Source organism: Egretta garzetta, unplaced genomic scaffold (assembly GCF_000687185.1).
Source record: "Egretta garzetta isolate BGI_Z169 unplaced genomic scaffold, ASM68718v1 scaffold168, whole genome shotgun sequence".
NCBI classification, from domain to species: Eukaryota; Metazoa; Chordata; class Aves; order Pelecaniformes; family Ardeidae; genus Egretta; species Egretta garzetta.
Window position 1 is genome coordinate 1,246,694 of NW_009260675.1, and position 19,236 is coordinate 1,265,929.

A 19,236-nucleotide genomic window follows, 5' to 3' on the forward strand; every position below is an offset into this window, starting at 1 on the left:
TTGATCTCCTGCATCTCTTCCATTACTCTACCAGGTGAGGTCACCAAAGTGAAAATTCCTCGGTGCAAGACAGTTAAGATCCTCCTTCTCATCCCTCTGAACAGCCCTTGCTTTGTTTTGTTGTCCAGGCATCAATTTGCCATTATAAAAGACCACGAAAAGGCTCTTGCAATGCAGTATACCAACTATTAAACGGGTTATTTATATGACAGGCAAAAAAAAAAAAAATTAGAGCCATTTTCCTTCTTATAGCCCACATATTAGATGAAATGTAACACTTCGTAGGGTAGGGGAAAAATCATGGTTTAATTACAACAATGTAGCATAAACACTTTAGTAGTCAATACCAGGATATTATTGTGACTTCTAAACTAAACTTGAGTTCTCCACTGACACCGTAAACAGACACTCTAAATTCCCTAAATGATTGGCATTAAGAAGGTTTATACAAAGGTGGTCAGTTGTTTAATCTTTAAGATGCCATGATATGGTGAGACAAACACGCGTACATCAGCAAGTACAGAGAAATGTTATGCTACATTTTGGACAGTTCAGAACTGAAAGTGCTTCACATCTATAGGATAAGAAATGGCTTCATCTCCTCATCCCTAAATGATGAGAGCAAAGAAATAACCTTTTAATAGGTTAAATAAACAGTGCCCCATTTATCCATGCTTATATAAAGTTTCCAACAATTCAGAAGGTCCATGGTGAAATTTACAGTCTATATACAGTATAACAAATTGTCAAAGAAAAAAAGTTCAGATATTCCTTGGTTCCCAAAAGCCTGAAGCTCGCTCTCTGCATTAGAGACAAAAGCCACCTCCAATATTAGATGTTTTTTTTTTTCTTTTTTTTTTTTTTTTTTTTTGTAAAAATTAGTCATCCCAATCCACCTTGAATAAAATCAGTCCCTAAGTCCTGGTCATATTTAACAACTGCTTAATCCCAGTGTTTAAGGCATGTTCATTAGATGTCAGTATAGGGGTACTGTCAGAAATGATAATCATCATCACAGGTACTAAGAGTCAGCAAATTTACACAGCAACGCCACTCTTTACGATATAATGTACAACAAATTGTTATGATGGAAGTTGTTCCTGAGTTAAGAATTCACTAAATACTGCTAAGATCCATGTTTTCCGTTTATAATTTTTCCCCTGGAATGTCCTTTCACATATGCTCGGTTGAAAATTAGAATTCTCTCTGAAAATAGCCTGAATGTCAAAAAGTAAAAATGTTAGCAAAGTTCTAATTATATCGGCATTAAAAATTTAGCCAAGATGCTATGAATTGGCAGGGCTTAGTATCACTTAGCTTTTAGCAAGAGTATTTTCTAAATATGAAAGCAATTAAAAGTATCAGTCCACATTTTTGTGCAACTGCAAACACAGGAAAAGATTTTGGTATCAAGAATTATCGTAAGTTTAAAGGTCTGTGAATATACGTAACACCAACACTGCAGACATTTTTAGTTTTCTTATTCAGTCTGCTCCTTCAGAATTAAGGGAAGACATTTTTAAATTGTAGAAACACAAATTAAAATACCTACAGATATATTCAGCTTTTTAAATCGGGCAACTAATTGTCTACTCAGATTCTTAAGCATCCATTCCCACAGAGTTGTTCCTCAAGTATGTAATCATCGACATTCCTTCCTATTTAAAAAAGCTGTTCTTGGCTGAGAAAAGTGGATAGCTTTCAAAATAGATTTTTTCGTTAGATTCAAAGTGCGCACGACAATTCCTACGACCCTAATCATCCTGGCTCCAACTCATTAAAGTTCATATAAACATTTGCTCAAGTCCGAGCATTAAACTTAACAGGAGTTAAAGGGCACTAGAAAATCAGGATGACAAAAGGTGCAAGTCAGGTCTGTGCTCTACCTGTACTTCTGACTGCCAGCTCAAGAAAAGCCCCTCAGAAAAATTGCACTGCCTGGAGTTTGAGCCAAAGTTTGCCAAAATCAATGCAACACGTACAAATGCGCTTTAGTGGGATTCGTATTTTACCCACTCCAACTGAAGCCCACCATTTGCAGTGATGTAGCATCTCCCATTTTAAACACGAGAAAGGACTGCAGTAATTGCACCTATCAGACTAGGGAATAAATGTTCATTTATGTATTTTCAATCTGTCAGCAGTGCAAATTATGAATTACAGCCTGATTAAAAAAAAAGTATCTTATTTCCAGATTTGTTTCCATTTAAATCCTACTAGGACAGAAACCAGCAACACGCTGAGAAAACAGGGTGGGAAAGGAATGACTCTGCTTCCACAGGCTGGGAATTCCAAACAGAGTCTTACATAGTGGTATAAAAAACAAAGCTCTGAATGAAGTTTGGCCTAGCCCACGTGTCTTATGCACAGAGGTCAGCTAAAATTTAATCGTTGTGACCATAACATATAAATAGCAACAATTTATTCACAAAATTCTGGATTAGATTGATTTTTTTTTTGCTTTAACAAACTGTATGATCTATTAAATTATCAGCCAGCTGTATGTTTAAGCACAACAATAGAAAATGTAGTACATAAACACTTAAAAATCACAGTCATAAAAAGCAGGCAAATACATCAGTCTTTTGGTGGCCAAAGCACAACAGATTAGTCTGCCAAACAAGTGTACATGAACATAAATCACGGGCATTAGTTTTGCTTCAGATTGTTTCTACTGTCAATAAACAGTTTTCTGTATTTTAATACTGTTCTTAAAGAATTGTAAACTGTTTAAAAATGTATGCACAGACATAAATAACAGTAAAGGATTTAAATACAGTGGTCAATAGGAAAAACAGATTTTTAAATTTGCATGTGTGATGAGTGGGTAATTTGGAAGAAGTCCATAATTATCCACAAAGAACTCCGACCTTTCTTAGGTAAGACAGTACTGCCGTCATTTCTAACACTTGTGACCATTATAATAACAAGAGAAAAAAATAACATCAGCCCTGATACATCAATCACATATGCATTCAAAATTACAGATATTTACAAGAAAAATATATATTTAATTAAAAAGCCACTGAAAAACATGGACTTTTAGTCAGGTGCTGCACTTTCTGCAAAATGAGGTAATTTAGATGCAAACAAATTAAGTTTAGTAGAGTTCAGGATCCATGGTCTCCACACTTAAAGTACAGATTGCTTCAGTAAATGGCTTGACTTTTCTAGATGTTCAGAGCAAGAAATCACTAGATCCAGTTAAATCCTGTTTTGTAGTGCTCTTGATGCAACACTGACTAACGTCAGAAGGCTTCCCAGCTCAGTTTTACAACTGGTCTTTCAATAGAAAGAAAAAGGGAAAAAAAAAAAAGAAAAAAAAATTAGTTATAAGTTGGTTTCATCCCAAGATGGATCATTCATGTTTTTTAGAACTTTTCTAACAAGCTTCTCCAAGTCCTTGCGAGCTCTTTGTTCTTCTTCTAATGATTTCTTCATCTTTTTGTTATCCTGTTTAACGGAGACAGAAATATTAGGGTTTGGTTTGGTTTTTTTTTTTAAGCAGATCTTTTCTGACCACACATATGCTGTCAATTACAAATTCTGAAGGCTCCTCTCAGTAAGACTGCTATTAGCTGTTCAAAAGCAAAGCCTTCTATTAAAAATCTCACAACTTACACACGGTTACTTCACACATTGCAACAAACCCCACCAAATGGAAACTGAGCTATTTCCTATTTATACTTAGGGGTCCTTTATAATGCAAGTGATAGCCAATAATCTTGAATTTTTCTGCTTAAATCTGATCAATGAACAGTAAAATATATGTGTTGTTAATGGAGAAGGGAAATGGAGTGGCAAGTGGAATAAATATCCCCTCTAAGAGCCTCCTGTAATTATAACCAGTTTCACAATCTCAGAAATGCTTCTTAAAACTTAATGCAAATTAACTTGCTTCATTAGGAAAGTACATAGTTGAAAGGAATATCTTGAAAACCATTCCATTCTCTGGAAAGCGTTTTGTGGCTAAATTTTAAACCAGACAGATGACTACCAATAGTCTGAGAGGAGTTGGGATTTCAAGGAGCACCACTGCTCTTCCCAAATCTAAATTTAGCCAAGATGCTATGAATTGGCAGGGCTTAGTATCACTTAGCTTTTAGCAAGAGTATTTTCTAAATATGAAAGCAATTAAAAGTATCAGTCCACATTTTTGTGCAACTGCAAACACAGGAAAAGATTTTGGTATCAAGAATTATCGTAAGTTTAAAGGTCTGTGAATATATGTAACACCAACACTGCAGACATTTTTAGTTTTCTTATTCAGTCTGCTCCTTCAGAATTAAGGGAAGACATTTTTAAATTGTAGAAACACAAATTAAAATACCTACAGATATATTCAGCTTTTTAAATCGGGCAACTAATTGTCTACTCAGATTCTTAAGCATCCATTCCCACAGAGTTGTTCCTCAAGTATGTAATCATCGACATTCCTTCCTATTTAAAAAAGCTGTTCTTGGCTGAGAAAAGTGGATAGCTTTCAAAATAGATTTTTTCGTTAGATTCAAAGTGCGCACGACAATTCCTACGACCCTAATCATCCTGGCTCCAACTCATTAAAGTTCATATAAACATTTGCTCAAGTCCGAGCATTAAACTTAACAGGAGTTAAAGGGCACTAGAAAATCAGGATGACAAAAGGTGCAAGTCAGGTCTGTGCTCTACCTGTACTTCTGACTGCCAGCTCAAGAAAAGCCCCTCAGAAAAATTGCACTGCCTGGAGTTTGAGCCAAAGTTTGCCAAAATCAATGCAACACGTACAAATGCGCTTTAGTGGGATTCGTATTTTACCCACTCCAACTGAAGCCCACCATTTGCAGTGATGTAGCATCTCCCATTTTAAACACGAGAAAGGACTGCAGTAATTGCACCTATCAGACTAGGGAATAAATGTTCATTTATGTATTTTCAATCTGTCAGCAGTACAAATTATGAATTACAGCCTGATTAAAAAAAAAGTATCTTATTTCCAGATTTGTTTCCATTTAAATCCTACTAGGACAGAAACCAGCAACACGCTGAGAAAACAGGGTGGGAAAGGAATGACTCTGCTTCCACAGGCTGGGAATTCCAAACAGAGTCTTACATAGTGGTATAAAAAACAAAGCTCTGAATGAAGTTTGGCCTAGCCCACGTGTCTTATGCACAGAGGTCAGCTAAAATTTAATCGTTGTGACCATAACATATAAATAGCAACAATTTATTCACAAAATTCTGGATTAGATTGATTTTTTTTTTGCTTTAACAAACTGTATGATCTATTAAATTATCAGCCAGCTGTATGTTTAAGCACAACAATAGAAAATGTAGTACATAAACACTTAAAAATCACAGTCATAAAAAGCAGGCAAATACATCAGTCTTTTGGTGGCCAAAGCACAACAGATTAGTCTGCCAAACAAGTGTACATGAACATAAATCACGGGCATTAGTTTTGCTTCAGATTGTTTCTACTGTCAATAAACAGTTTTCTGTATTTTAATACTGTTCTTAAAGAATTGTAAACTGTTTAAAAATGTATGCACAGACATAAATAACAGTAAAGGATTTAAATACAGTGGTCAATAGGAAAAACAGATTTTTAAATTTGCATGTGTGATGAGTGGGTAATTTGGAAGAAGTCCATAATTATCCACAAAGAACTCCGACCTTTCTTAGGTAAGACAGTACTGCCGTCATTTCTAACACTTGTGACCATTATAATAACAAGAGAAAAAAATAACATCAGCCCTGATACATCAATCACATATGCATTCAAAATTACAGATATTTACAAGAAAAATATATATTTAATTAAAAAGCCACTGAAAAACATGGACTTTTAGTCAGGTGCTGCACTTTCTGCAAAATGAGGTAATTTAGATGCAAACAAATTAAGTTTAGTAGAGTTCAGGATCCATGGTCTCCACACTTAAAGTACAGATTGCTTCAGTAAATGGCTTGACTTTTCTAGATGTTCAGAGCAAGAAATCACTAGATCCAGTTAAATCCTGTTTTGTAGTGCTCTTGATGCAACACTGACTAACGTCAGAAGGCTTCCCAGCTCAGTTTTACAACTGGTCTTTCAATAGAAAGAAAAAGGGAAAAAAAAAAAAGAAAAAAAAATTAGTTATAAGTGTTGGTTTCATCCCAAGATGGATCATTCATGTTTTTTAGAACTTTTCTAACAAGCTTCTCCAAGTCCTTGCGAGCTCTTTGTTCTTCTTCTAATGATTTCTTCATCTTTTTGTTATCCTGTTTAACGGAGACAGAAATATTAGGGTTTGGTTTGGTTTTTTTTTTTAAGCAGATCTTTTCTGACCACACATATGCTGTCAATTACAAATTCTGAAGGCTCCTCTCAGTAAGACTGCTATTAGCTGTTCAAAAGCAAAGCCTTCTATTAAAAATCTCACAACTTACACACGGTTACTTCACACATTGCAACAAACCCCACCAAATGGAAACTGAGCTATTTCCTATTTATACTTAGGGGTCCTTTATAATGCAAGTGATAGCCAATAATCTTGAATTTTTCTGCTTAAATCTGATCAATGAACAGTAAAATATATGTGTTGTTAATGGAGAAGGGAAATGGAGTGGCAAGTGGAATAAATATCCCCTCTAAGAGCCTCCTGTAATTATAACCAGTTTCACAATCTCAGAAATGCTTCTTAAAACTTAATGCAAATTAACTTGCTTCATTAGGAAAGTACATAGTTGAAAGGAATATCTTGAAAACCATTCCATTCTCTGGAAAGCGTTTTGTGGCTAAATTTTAAACCAGACAGATGACTACCAACAGTCTGAGAGGAGTTGGGATTTCAAGGAGCACCACTGCTCTGCATGTACATTAACGAGTGCGCCAGTTCTCAGTATCTAGCGCCATCAGGCAATACTGAAATACCATGAACAACGGGACTGTAAGGATGTCACTGACTAAGCCACAGTAATGCTTACATTGTTTAATCCTGTGCAGGCCAAGGTGATGCTGGCAACAGCGGGGAAGCAACCCAAAGATAAGACAGCATCATATTAAGGCCCCAGGACAGCAAGTCTATGGGTGTTTAATGAACACAGGTCTGCAATCCAGGGCGTCCCACTGGACTCCCATCAGCTATCATTTACAGATATTTCTAGAAACAGGATGGGATCAGCAGCTGCCACTTCACTAACTCCATTCCCTCCTCAAGACTGTTGAGAAACTCAGAAATGTCATTCTTTTCTTGTAGGTACAGACTCAATTTCTTTTCATTTATTTATTTACTGCCAATTCAGGACTGTACCATTCAAGTGCAGTGCCGGTGGAGCAACAGCTACGAATAACCTGTGGAAGCTGCTATGGGAGGAATCCCACTTTGCAGGGTAACTCTCACCAACAGGCAGTCTGGTGTCTACACCAACCGGTGGCAATGCATACTCCCAGAGAGCCTTCAGCTATAAAGCCCTTGGTCACTCGGGACCTTCCCAGCTCAGAGGTTATTTCTGCCCCTTCTCCAAGTTGGCCACATCACAGCAGCAGACCAATAAATGCTTCTTAGCTGAGATTCCCAATATATAAGAAAAACAAACTCGGGCTTTAATAGGTCTTGGCAGAGATGCAAGATTCTCTGAAGAGACCACCTATTTGGGAAGGCACCAGGAAAGAGAGCTGTCACTTGAAGTTCAGGAAAAGGTGACTTCTTGTTTAGGGTCACCAAGAGGTCTGCAGGGCCTCAGTGAGGCGGCACAGTAATCCTCTGTACAAAAGCAGCCAGGCCACAGAAGTACGAGCGGGTTGTTATTGCTGCTTGTATTAAGTGAATTGTATTTTTAAAAAGACTGTCAAATTTGCATCAAACCTAGGACACACATGCTTTGTATGTTGCAAACAGCAGAATTTAAGACATCAGCTGTCCTACTTAAGGAACATGCACGAATTCCTTTGAAATACTGGGCACACTTACAGATGGGCAAAGAATTCAGATTCATGTTTATAGCCTAAAACCTAAAGTAATTTCAATACAAATCCATTTTGCATTAAATGGGACAATTCATCTGACTTGCTGAGCCAGAACTGTTCAGGTCAGTTAGCAAATTCACACATTGGAGAGCGAGGCTAATTCAATGCTTTTTCGCCTACACATTAAGCAATGACTATGTGCAGCAGCATTAACATGGTTTAAACAGGCTGTGTCCTGACAAGAAAACGGTATTTTTGAACAACTCATTTTGGATACTTAAAACAAGCTTGAAACATCAGCTGCAGCTTCCATACCTGCAACTCAGGTGAGATCTTGCGCAATCTCCCCATGTGACAAAGCAGCACCCTAAGCTAACGTGAAGCCCTTGCTAAAAAAAGGCCACATGCTAGACACTGAAAAGGACTCTCGTCTCTGGAAATGAGGGGGTTTAAGAACAGATTCATAGGAGGTGTTCAGGTTACTGAAAGACCATCAATAAAGGCTTATAATAAATAATAAATAGATCCAGACATTTACACTACTAAAATTATACATTCTACAGCCTCTATAAGCTTATTTTGCTAGTGTTACAGCAGAACTGAATTTGCTTAACGCTTCCAACATTTCACAAGTTGTAACATCCAAAAATAAATGAAACATTGCTCAGTAAGTCACCTCGGAGAGAGGATACCTAACGCTGTTCTCAAAGGTTGCTGCTCCAAGGACTGATAACCACAAAAGAGTGCTTTTTGTCAAACTGGATTATTTTAATTTTAAAAGTGAATCCAGTCCACAATTTAGTTTCATTCCTATCAAAGTGAATCAACTTACAAGCCGTAGTTATTTTTTGTAACAAGCTTCCATCTTTCCATTCTCCATGTTGCTATAAATGCAGCAAGTTACCAACCTGTCTTAACTCCTGTACTTCATCCTTTAATGCATATACTGTGTCAACAAGGCTTCTAAAATGAAAAAAGAAGATGATCTGTTACAAGGGTTTTCAGATATACATGTCTAAATCGTATTATTAGACAAAATTGTTAAATTAAATGCGTTAAAAGACAAACAAAAAACCCCACAGCTAACAGCTAATTTCAATCTTGTGTTAAAAAAATAATCTCTTATCCTGATTTATATTCATTAAGGCAAGGACCTGTTACCAGCTTCTGTGACAGGATACACCTCAAGCACATATGGACCTATACTGGTTTCTGTATTACAGCCTTCTGTGACAGAACTATATTTCACCTCCAACACACACACCTTACAAAAAAATAGAACGACACCACACACTAACTAGAAAGATGACACCAATTTAATAGTGAAATCCTACAGCACTTGGAAAAACATTTACAAGTGAAACTTATTACTTCTTGTCTTGAAAGGAGTGGGTTGCATAGTATATACAAAGAAATCAGACTGCAAGCATTTAAATGAAGGCCAACTGCACTTAAAGGACTGGCAGTGTACTCCCAACAGCTGTTCCCTGCTACAAATATACCCTATACACACTACTACTGTGGGAGACGGGAAGAGGAAGAAGAGTGCAATGTTTACTGATTTAATCCATCATTCATTAAATGTTCTCTTACTTCTCTTCTATAACAGTCTGACCATTACTTTTAGTTTCTTCTACAATAATTTTTTCTTCTTCTGGAAGCAGGACTTGAGGAGCTGATTCTTTGCGGGAACCTGTTGTAAAAATAAATTACAAAATGAGCAACTCACAAATATTGCTGGGGCACTTTAACGATTATTATTTCATTCACTGCATGATACACCTGCATGACCAAGGTATATCACTTTCCATTTCCCCCTTCCCCCCAAACACGCAAGTTACTGACAATATTTTTTACATTTGAAACCACAGCCTTCCAACAACAAAAAGTTGTCTGACATTCCTATCCTGCTGCTGACACAGCTCCCACGTCATCGATGAGGATGCCACACCATTAAACGAACGGTGCACATTCATCTATCAGTAAAAGCTACACAAATTCACCACAGTTGACTCAAAAAACCAGATGTGTTTAAGTAACAGCGATTTAAGCCTCAAGGACAGATTCTGATCTCACACTGATACAAATCCAAGAAACAATTCCACTCTAAACCAATTACTCTATCAGTAAGGAGCAGAATAGTGGTACCAAATGATAAAGCGATGGAAGGGAAAAAAAAAATTAAACCCCCTTTTCCTTGAAACATGATAAACACCACAATTGTGTGTGTACACACGTATACATACACTTACAGATAGCCTTTTAGTCCTAAAATAAATTCCTACCAAATGAAATACATACTATGTATTTAATGTTTTTTTTTTAAAAGCACTTAATGGTTTGACAATAAAAACTGAAAACATTCCAACATCTTCAAAACATTTTCCACAATTACAGTTTACAACATCAAGATAATACATATATATTCTAAAAAAGTAGCTCTGAATAGAAAAATCTGCAGCTCAGACATGCATCCATTCATACATACATGAAGTATGTATTCTAGAAACTTGATTAGGCTGCAGCAAGTTACAAGCTTTTTTTTTTTTTTTTAAACAAAGAAGGTCTGTAAAGTAAATTGTTGTCTAAGCATTTGTTCAGAATTCAAACACAGCAGATAAGGCACTGAAGTTCTTGCATATTTTAACCAAGATACCAGTTTTAACAAATGAGGTACACTTGCCTACCAAGTCATTGTAATGAACTTTCATAAACCAGGAATGTCTTAAGTCTAGTACAGTTTGACCTGGTGACTAGGTACTACAGGGTGCGTGACTGTCAGGAGAAATTAGTTAGCTCTTGCTGAACAGCTTTGTCATAACAGTGATTTTCTTTTATGGTTCATGATAAAATACATAATCTAAACACAGAAAAAAAAAAAAAAAAAAAAGAGGAAGAAATCAAGCTCATCAAAAAATACTAATTTCCCTAACAGCTGCAGCCTTGAGTTCTGAACAAGGAGCTTGTAGGGACTGTAGTTTAGCAGGACGTGTTAAGCTATTTAAACTATTTTAGCCAACAACAACACGTGCTTTAATGAAGAAAACTGTTTCCTTATGCTGACAGTAAAGATTAGTATTTGATGGTCAAAATTCTATGGAATTAAGATAACTGCAGATTTGAGAACAGAATCTCGTCCTTGAAAGCTCTAAGTTCTTTGAGAGTGAAGAAATCTTTTAAGGGTTAATACCCATCCACTCCCACTTACTTTCCAGGGAAGGAACAATCTATAAAACAAGCACATCCAAACTCTGCATGGAGCTCAAGGACATTTCCCTGTTTGTGCTGTCAATCTCTACTTGTAAGAAGTTGTCTTACATTTATTTCAGCTAATTGGTTACTGCTCTATTAGCCTGGGAGGCAACACAGAACACCGAGCTAAATGTTATTTTAGGAATTAATTGGCACCGGCTGCTACCAGATCACTACAGTTTAGGTCTCTGTACCCACACGGAGGGCCTCAGCCCAGCACATGCCGAGGGAGACGCTGGCCAAAGGGAGGGAACTGCCACGTGTTTCTCAGCCGTGACTCCCTGCAACCAAATGCAGCAGCACATTGCATTTAATCTCCGTACAGAGCTGCATCCAGTTGTCTTTGCCTGGTCAGAGTAACATGGGTCCTTGCAAAGCATGAATAACATGGAGTAGACAGCTTTAAAAAAACCAGAAGTCCCGGCTGTACAGTTATATACAAACATGAATAAAACAGACATCTACACCTGTGTGTCTTGATGCATGTACAGCATAGCACAGCAAACACTTAATACTACTGAGACACAGAATGCAGCTTCACTAAAAACCAAATGCTCACCAACATTATACACACAAGGAGACCACACAGCACACACACACACTTACACAATGCAAAAGTGTTGCTGTGAACACTGACCTTCCTGTGCCACAAAACATTAACTACCATGGAATTCAGGACATCACAAGTTTCATTCTCTCCTCCATTGCTCCAATACCTTTGGTCATGCAACTTTTTTATTTGTATCTCAGAACCCTCGCTGCTCTTATGGTTTGTAGTTAGGAAAAAAAAAGCCCACTTTCTCCTTTATCTTGGTTTGCTTTTTGTGAGTCTTGGCAGGGTTTTTTTGTTTTTGTTTGTTTGTTGTGGATTTTCTCCCCCTAAACCCCACAAGCACTTACTAAGTATGAGAGGAACGTAGCACATCTATCCTGCAACAAAAGACCCTGTCATCAAATGAGTAGGTGCACAGCAACATCAGACTTGGATGTCAAATTCTAAAGGTAAAACAAAGCTCCTTCAGTCCTGTTTTTCTGCACCCCTTATGACAGAAACTTTAAAAAAAAAAAAAAGACAAGACATTTTCTGGCAATTATATGTCTAGAATGGACTTCAGGCAGAGTCACCTCATCACTGGCACTTGGTAATATTCCCTAAACTGCACCTAGTGCCTCCCACCAGGTTCTCTCTATTTATTCTCTATGTGAAAAGTTCACAAGCTACAGCTTTAGGGCATGAAGAGAGGGTTGTGCTACAGCACGGGGGGATTTCATGCAGAGTTGTACTAAAAGGAGGGTCCACGAAGTGCAGCATCACAGATAAATCCTAAGCACCTCTTTGAGACATATTCCACATTTTCATGAAGTAGTGCAGAAGAATCAAAAGTTACATCAGGTTGCTGTATCTGCCATTACTCAATCCTGAACGTGCAAGTTGCATGCTGAATTTTATTAAGAGACACTACTCAGTCTTGTTCCAAGTCAAACAGGCCAAAAGACAATGTTTAAACTGACCTCCAACAACTCTGGCCCTAAATTACCTTGAGAAAATACAACCAAAAGTACTAGTTTATTTTTTTTTCTTTTCCTCTTTTTCAAGGTATTGAGGGAAATAAGGTGGATGGAAGAAGAAAGGATGCTTGTCAAACCCAGACAACTACTTCAAGATCATCAAGTAAATGTTAAGGCTGAGAAAATTGCCATAAATTTTCAATGGGGAACTCCTAAAGCCAGGGTCTTGGAAAAATGACCCCCCTACTGTTTAGAAGTCTTGTTGCGTATTTACGGCGAAACAACTGACTACTATGATCAAGATTCAATTAAGTTCCATCAATTAAATTTCATCAAGAAAATAAAGGTATCTAGTCAATACTAGTGTGTCTCAGCCCTAGAGTGGAAAATGAAGAACTACAATGCTTTTTGCCAATACCATACCCTAAAGCAAATTTAGCCTCCAGAATAAAGCAGGTAATAGCATAGCCCATCTGGCATTCAGACCAGGGCTAGAGACCTTAGCAATAACCACTATGTAATGCAGCGCAACACCAGACATACAACAACAGGCCTGTGGGTAACAGCCTCCTGCTTTTAGTTTTCAGTGTCTGATCCCCTTTCCAGCCTCATCTATCAGCCACACCAGCAAGTAGTTCGGAGCATTTCTGGAAAAAAGGAAAGCTGAAACCTTTTTGGACATTTATGTGGCTGGAAGACTTCATGACTGAAGTTCACTTTATACCCATCTGAAGCTGGGAGAACATCACGCCTAGCCCTGGAGTATGGTCTTAACACCAAAATAGGAAGAAACTAGAGCGCAGACTGAATGCCACAGAGGTTCTCAGTGATGTCTTGTTTGCAGGCCTAACTGCACAACCCCAGCCTTTTATTCACTCTCCTTAAAAGGGAGTGTGACACCTTAAAAAAAAAAATGGTTGATATGGCACCATGCCGGTTCCTGACAGAAGCCAGGCTTCAGAGGAGCTGTACTGGTAATCAGTCTGGTCCTTCATTCTGAATCTTTTAGCAAACACGCATGGAAGAGAGACCAGAAGTTCTGCACAGATCTTAAGACATCAGGCAGAAGGGAAGGAAGAGAAGCTGGGGGATGAAATTCAGACACCTTTTCACTTTAACCAGATATTCAGTCTCCGCCTATGTTCAGAGACCTTTTCTGTCCAGGAACCATTTAAGCCAGCAGTAAAATGGAGGTGGGTATTCATGTCACCTACTTTAAGTAGCTGACCTCAGGGCCTCAGTTAAAAGCCATCTCTCCCCAGTCAGCCAAGAACAGAGTTCCTTCCTCCAGCTGGCCATTTGCAGGAGAAGGCTGAACTGAGGTACTTTCATGCTGATACTCTACAACATAGAGCTTGCCTTCTTCCAGCGACTATGAGGGTCCTAATTTAAGCTAGGGAAGTTAGACCCATGGTGATGGTGGTTAACTTTCAAAAATGCACGTCATAATTTGAGGCCATTAGCAATGATTCAGTTTTTAAATATTGCTGGTTTCTTCACTTTTTCATACCTTTATTGTGATTAGGAGAGGTAAGAAGGGAACAAGGCACAATAAAGGTCAAAAATTAGAAGCAGTACCTGTAAATATGCAATTCTGTTTTTCACCAGCTTTACTAGGCTCTCTTCATAAGCTAAGCAGCTCTTTGAAATTATTTGCCTGTGTTTCAAAGACAGAAGTCTGACTTGCAACTGACAAACGTGCATACACAGCTGTTTAGATCTACCATTAGCCACTTGTACGTACAGATGTGCAAATTCCCTGGAGAAGCAAGTGTTGGACAAAAGATAAGAATTACTTGTCATTTAAAACACTCAGTATTTCATTGCATTAGTTATATTTAAGATGTTAAAGTGGATGAGCAGACCCACCAAATTAACCTTCTCTTTCTCAATGAATTTTTTGATGAAGTCCTAATATGAAGAATCCTAAAAATGGTGCTCCCAGGCTCTGCATGCATTGAGATTAAAGCATTGGAAAAAAAAAAAATCCTTCACGCTACAGATCTGCCAAAGTCAAAGGGGAGCCCTTTAATATCTTGTACAGATAACAACAAATCAGAATCCAACCATCAGGCCAAACTTAAGTTCGCTGTATAAAATACACCTTTTTTGCAAATTCTTGGGACGAACAAAAAGGCTTTTGGCATGAAGTGGGTTTTTTTGGCTTGTTTGGTTTTAACTAATAGTGATACACAAATAGGAAAAAACCCCACATGACTCAGATGACAGATCTATGCAGTTTACAGCAAAATGTTTTGACAAGTAAAATGAAGACAATTATAGTGGACTGAAACACACACAACTCCGTATGTAAGTGTTGGTCATATAAGAAGAGAATGAAGAGTTCGAAAGACATCTCGAGTGGGATATTTCTAAGACAACATTTGGAAAGAGCCATCACGCTGAACGTCCTATATGTCACTAACCAATACACACAACTTCCAACCAGAGGGCTGTAGGGCTAACACTAGAGTTGCTACAATTATAGCAAAAAACCTTATGACCTCTTAATATAAGTAGACAATTACTTTGTTTATTCTGATGTAAACATGTTAGTATGTCTATTAGGTTATCATTTTATTTAAATTCACTCAAATACGAGCATCTTTTAAGTGGAAACACTAAAGATAACTCTTTGTTTTAAAGAGAAAAATGTTGTATTATTAAATCTTAAAAATAGGTAAGGTTATAGAAACCAGTATCATATTCATAAAATTTCTCTGTGGTAGCAGGACCTGCAGAAGTAGGTTTTAGATAGTTCCAATAATTCAGCCCGTGCTTTTACTGAGAATTAAAAAATTTAAAAAAAAATTAAATTACCAATTAAAAAAGATGGAAAAGAAGAAAATAAAAATCAATTAAGGGGAGAGGGAGGCAACAGAATAACATTTTATAGATGGCAGCATCTCTGTATAGTTATTTAAAAAAAAAAAAAGAGGGTACAGAAGGGTATGTACTTCACATTACATTGAATTTCATGTAGTTGTCAACTACACTAAACAAAGATTACACAAAAAAATTTATTTCACTTCAGCATTTGATTCCTCCAGGAAGAAGGGAGGGAGAAAAAGGAGGCATGGGGAGAAGAGGGAATTAAGTGTTAACTTACAAATTATGCTGTCCTTTTCCCCTGTGTAATAATTAAATATTAAAGTCACAGTCTAGCAAATGCAAAATTTATTTCAACTGTACATAACAGATGTCCTTTTTATATAAAACAAAACACTTGATATATGCAACCACAAACAATATGCATACTGTACAGTACAATGCAACATTCAGATATACATCCATTTTGTATTTTCAAAAGGCAGTCACCTACTAAAGATGGCTTCTCCCATTCACAAATGAAGTGCACAATATATATATATATTTTTTTCTATGTTTTACGTCACTATATACACATTACTGTGTTTTGGCAAGATTATGCAAAACACCCAATTAATATTGGTTCGTTTCAATTTATGGCAAATACTAATTATGGAAACACTGCGTAAGCCATGTGAAGAGGGGCTGACAATGGCTTGAACCTACCTTCTAATTCAGATTCTCCATCCTTCCAGTGTATTTGTAACTGTACACATATAATTTACAGAATTGCATAAACATAAGGTACTATTATTACCATGACTAAAGTTCCACAAAAATAGAAACACTGAACCTTTGGACTGAATACCACCATTTCCACAGTTGCTTTTTTTTTTTTTTTTTTTTTTTTTAAAAAAAAAGCATGTTGCATTAATACTCCTGATCAGATCACAATAGCTTATGGCCTGTAACACTGAAGACACAGAATGATTTTAAATGTGCAGTGATGTCAATATGAGAGATCCTAATTATGAGAATAGTTAATGACTTAAATGCTACAATAATTAATGGTGGTAAACTGTCAAAGCTTTGGTGCATAGAAAGTCAATAAAATCTTCGGATCTGGATAACAAAACATTCTGTGTGATAAGGAAAGTTCAAGTGCAACAACTGTATTTCAAACTCATATTTACACTATATAACATGAAACAGACATAAAGGAATTATCATTTATCCAATGCAGAAAACATTATTCAACTAGAACACCACAGCTTAAGAAACAAGAAAAAAAAAAAAAAAAAAAAAACCAAACCAAAAACCAATCAATACTTTCCATAGATGTTAAAAAAAACCAAAACTGACTGAAAGGAAGAGGGGAGTGAAGTGGGTTACAAATGCGCTGTGGAATGGTATGGAGCACACGTACTTATTTCTCTAAGCAACACTCCTCCACTTTGAAAAAAGTTCAACATACACAAGTTCCTGGTCATTATGTTAATATATGACTCGTAGTAAAATCTGAAAACCCTCCTCGGTAAGCACTGCTGCTTTTGTTAGTCACATTTTTGAATGCCAACAACAGTGAGGGAGGATAAAGCAGGTGATCAAACAAGACTGAACGCAAATCTGCAGATGTGAAATGCTTTGAAGCAGCTTCTTCACACTGACTGCCTTCTGGAATCATGCAAGTCTAGGAATTACTAACTTCCCGATCATGTAACCTGCAGAAAGGTATTGATTATCTTTTAAACAGTGTGATCAAGTTCCCAGGCAGCAGTTAATTGCATCATGTTTATTCTGAACTCGTTCACAGAGTAATACCTGAACACCAGATAACACGCTTACTTGAAAAGGGCCAAGGGAATTGTATCTGGGGACCCTGGTGAAAAGGAAAACTGTTTCTGTCCTTTCATCACATGCTTTTCCCTAACACTAATGAAGATTTAGAAAAGACGTCGTTTTTGTTTCGATGCCAATTCTGTTATCCACAAGACAGGACACACACACTTGGCCCCAGCAGTGCCCCAGGTGCAGGTTTGAGACCTTCAGCTGTGCACAGCGTGTCACAGCTCTCTGAAAAGCCAACATGACTGGAAGTGAAGAGCTGCTGCTGAAAACAAACCTGCTCGTGAGAGAAGTTACAAGACACAATGAAATCCGTCACAGACATGCTCCAAACAGTACAACCCAAAAGCCAAGCATTCCATTATTCAGAACTTCAAACAAGCCAAATGTGATCGCAGTTGTACCTAGAGTTTCAGATGCTGAACACTCGAGCCTCCATCAGAGGAACCATTTTCATCTCGTCTTTTCAAGAAGAATGGTCAATTGAGAGTTGTCAGCTGTGTATTTTAACAGGCAAGTAAATACCTAGACCCTGCTTTCTGCCACGCTACTGCATACAGTAAAGTGACAGCATGACCATAGGTAACATGAGATTATCAAAACACTGCATGTAATGAGCATGGACTGCTGGGTTTTCATGACAACTGCCAGACTGGGGTGGGGGGGGAGCAGTGCGGCCCTTCGTATAAACATCTAAGCAATGAGGAAAAGTCAGCAGTATAAAAACAGAAATCTTTATGGATTAGCAAATGCTCTTCCAAATAAGTGGGCCAGATATGTGAATATCTGCATGATTTTACAGCTCTTGTACTGCTTTTTTTTTTTAAGCTATGTTTTTCTTAACTCTACCAGCTTTGTATTTTGTTAGTAATACGTAGAAAATCCAACCACTACCCCTAAGGTATTTCCATATTGCTGGCACTCAGCTCACAAACCAGTATGGTTTCAGTACAAAATACAAAAATGTGCTGTATCCAAACGAAAAGAAAAAAAAGAAAAGGACCTGTTGCTACACTGACCAAGTCAAAAGAAAAAAAAAATAACCAAAACATTCAGAGCTACAAATTAACATCTGTCAGTTAAAAAAACCCTCAAGAAATATCATCCTTAACAGGATATACACTTTTTAGAATGACTTATTTGTACGTGTATTGAACTGGCAATAGAGCCTTCCACCAGGTATAACTGAAGTTTCAGAAGCTCCCTCAGAAGTTGTTAAAATATCACATTAAAGAGACAAGGAACAGCAAGAAAACATCTAAGAAAAGCAGGCTGTGATACAACAAGCATTTGTTAAGAAAAAGCTCAGAAGTGCATTAGTTCTGGTGAGAGATATATGAGCAACAGCTCTTACGAGATGTAGACCCCATTCTGTAACTATGGGCTGTCCATATACTGTCATAGTCAGAGTCTTCTGAGAGGTCTGAAGGCTCCAAACGAGAAAGACTACTGCGACGACCCAAGGAGTCTAGACTTGATTGGTCATCATCAGCCAAGACGTGATTATGCATCAGGTCAGTGCCTTGCCATGCTAAGGATGTATAGGTGAAATGAAATGGTGGATGTGGATAGGCAGAGGTGGGATGAGGAGGAGAACGTAAGGAATAGCCACAACCAAACACATGAAATAAAAGCAAAAAGGTGATGGGAAGAGAAGGAAAAGAGAAAATATTGTTAAAAAGGCACCAAAGTTTTTTTTCTTTTTTTTTTTTTTCTCAATTTGTTTGGGGTTTAGGTATAAATTACACTCAGCATGTAATAAAGTTTGAACTGTTACAACACATTTTTTGAAGTGGTTTTTAAGCTTCTAAGCAGCCTCAGTTGAGAATTTTGAATAACCAAAATCTTGTTTGAAAGTAGATTTTTTTTGGAAGAGGGGGTTAGGTTCTTTTGAAATA

At 37.3% G+C, this 19,236-nt stretch overlaps 1 protein-coding gene across 4 annotated transcripts in view; it reads right to left on the reverse strand.

Annotated features, from left to right (window-relative positions):
* Positions 1-270: 270 nt before the first annotated feature.
* Positions 271-19,236, reverse strand: part of ARHGEF7 (Rho guanine nucleotide exchange factor 7) — an 83,606-nt gene continuing 64,640 nt past the window's right edge. The window contains exons 18-21 of one of the 4 annotated variants that reach the window (XM_035901152.1): positions 18,693-18,869; positions 9,518-9,617; positions 8,833-8,887; positions 271-3,453 (exon numbers count right to left, since the gene is read on the reverse strand). In XM_035901152.1, coding sequence (XP_035757045.1) covers positions 3,331-3,453; positions 8,833-8,887; positions 9,518-9,617; positions 18,693-18,869 — 455 coding nt within the window. In that variant the 3' untranslated portion in view covers positions 271-3,330. The other 3 variants (XM_035901149.1, XM_035901150.1, XM_035901151.1) reach the window with 3 other exon arrangements.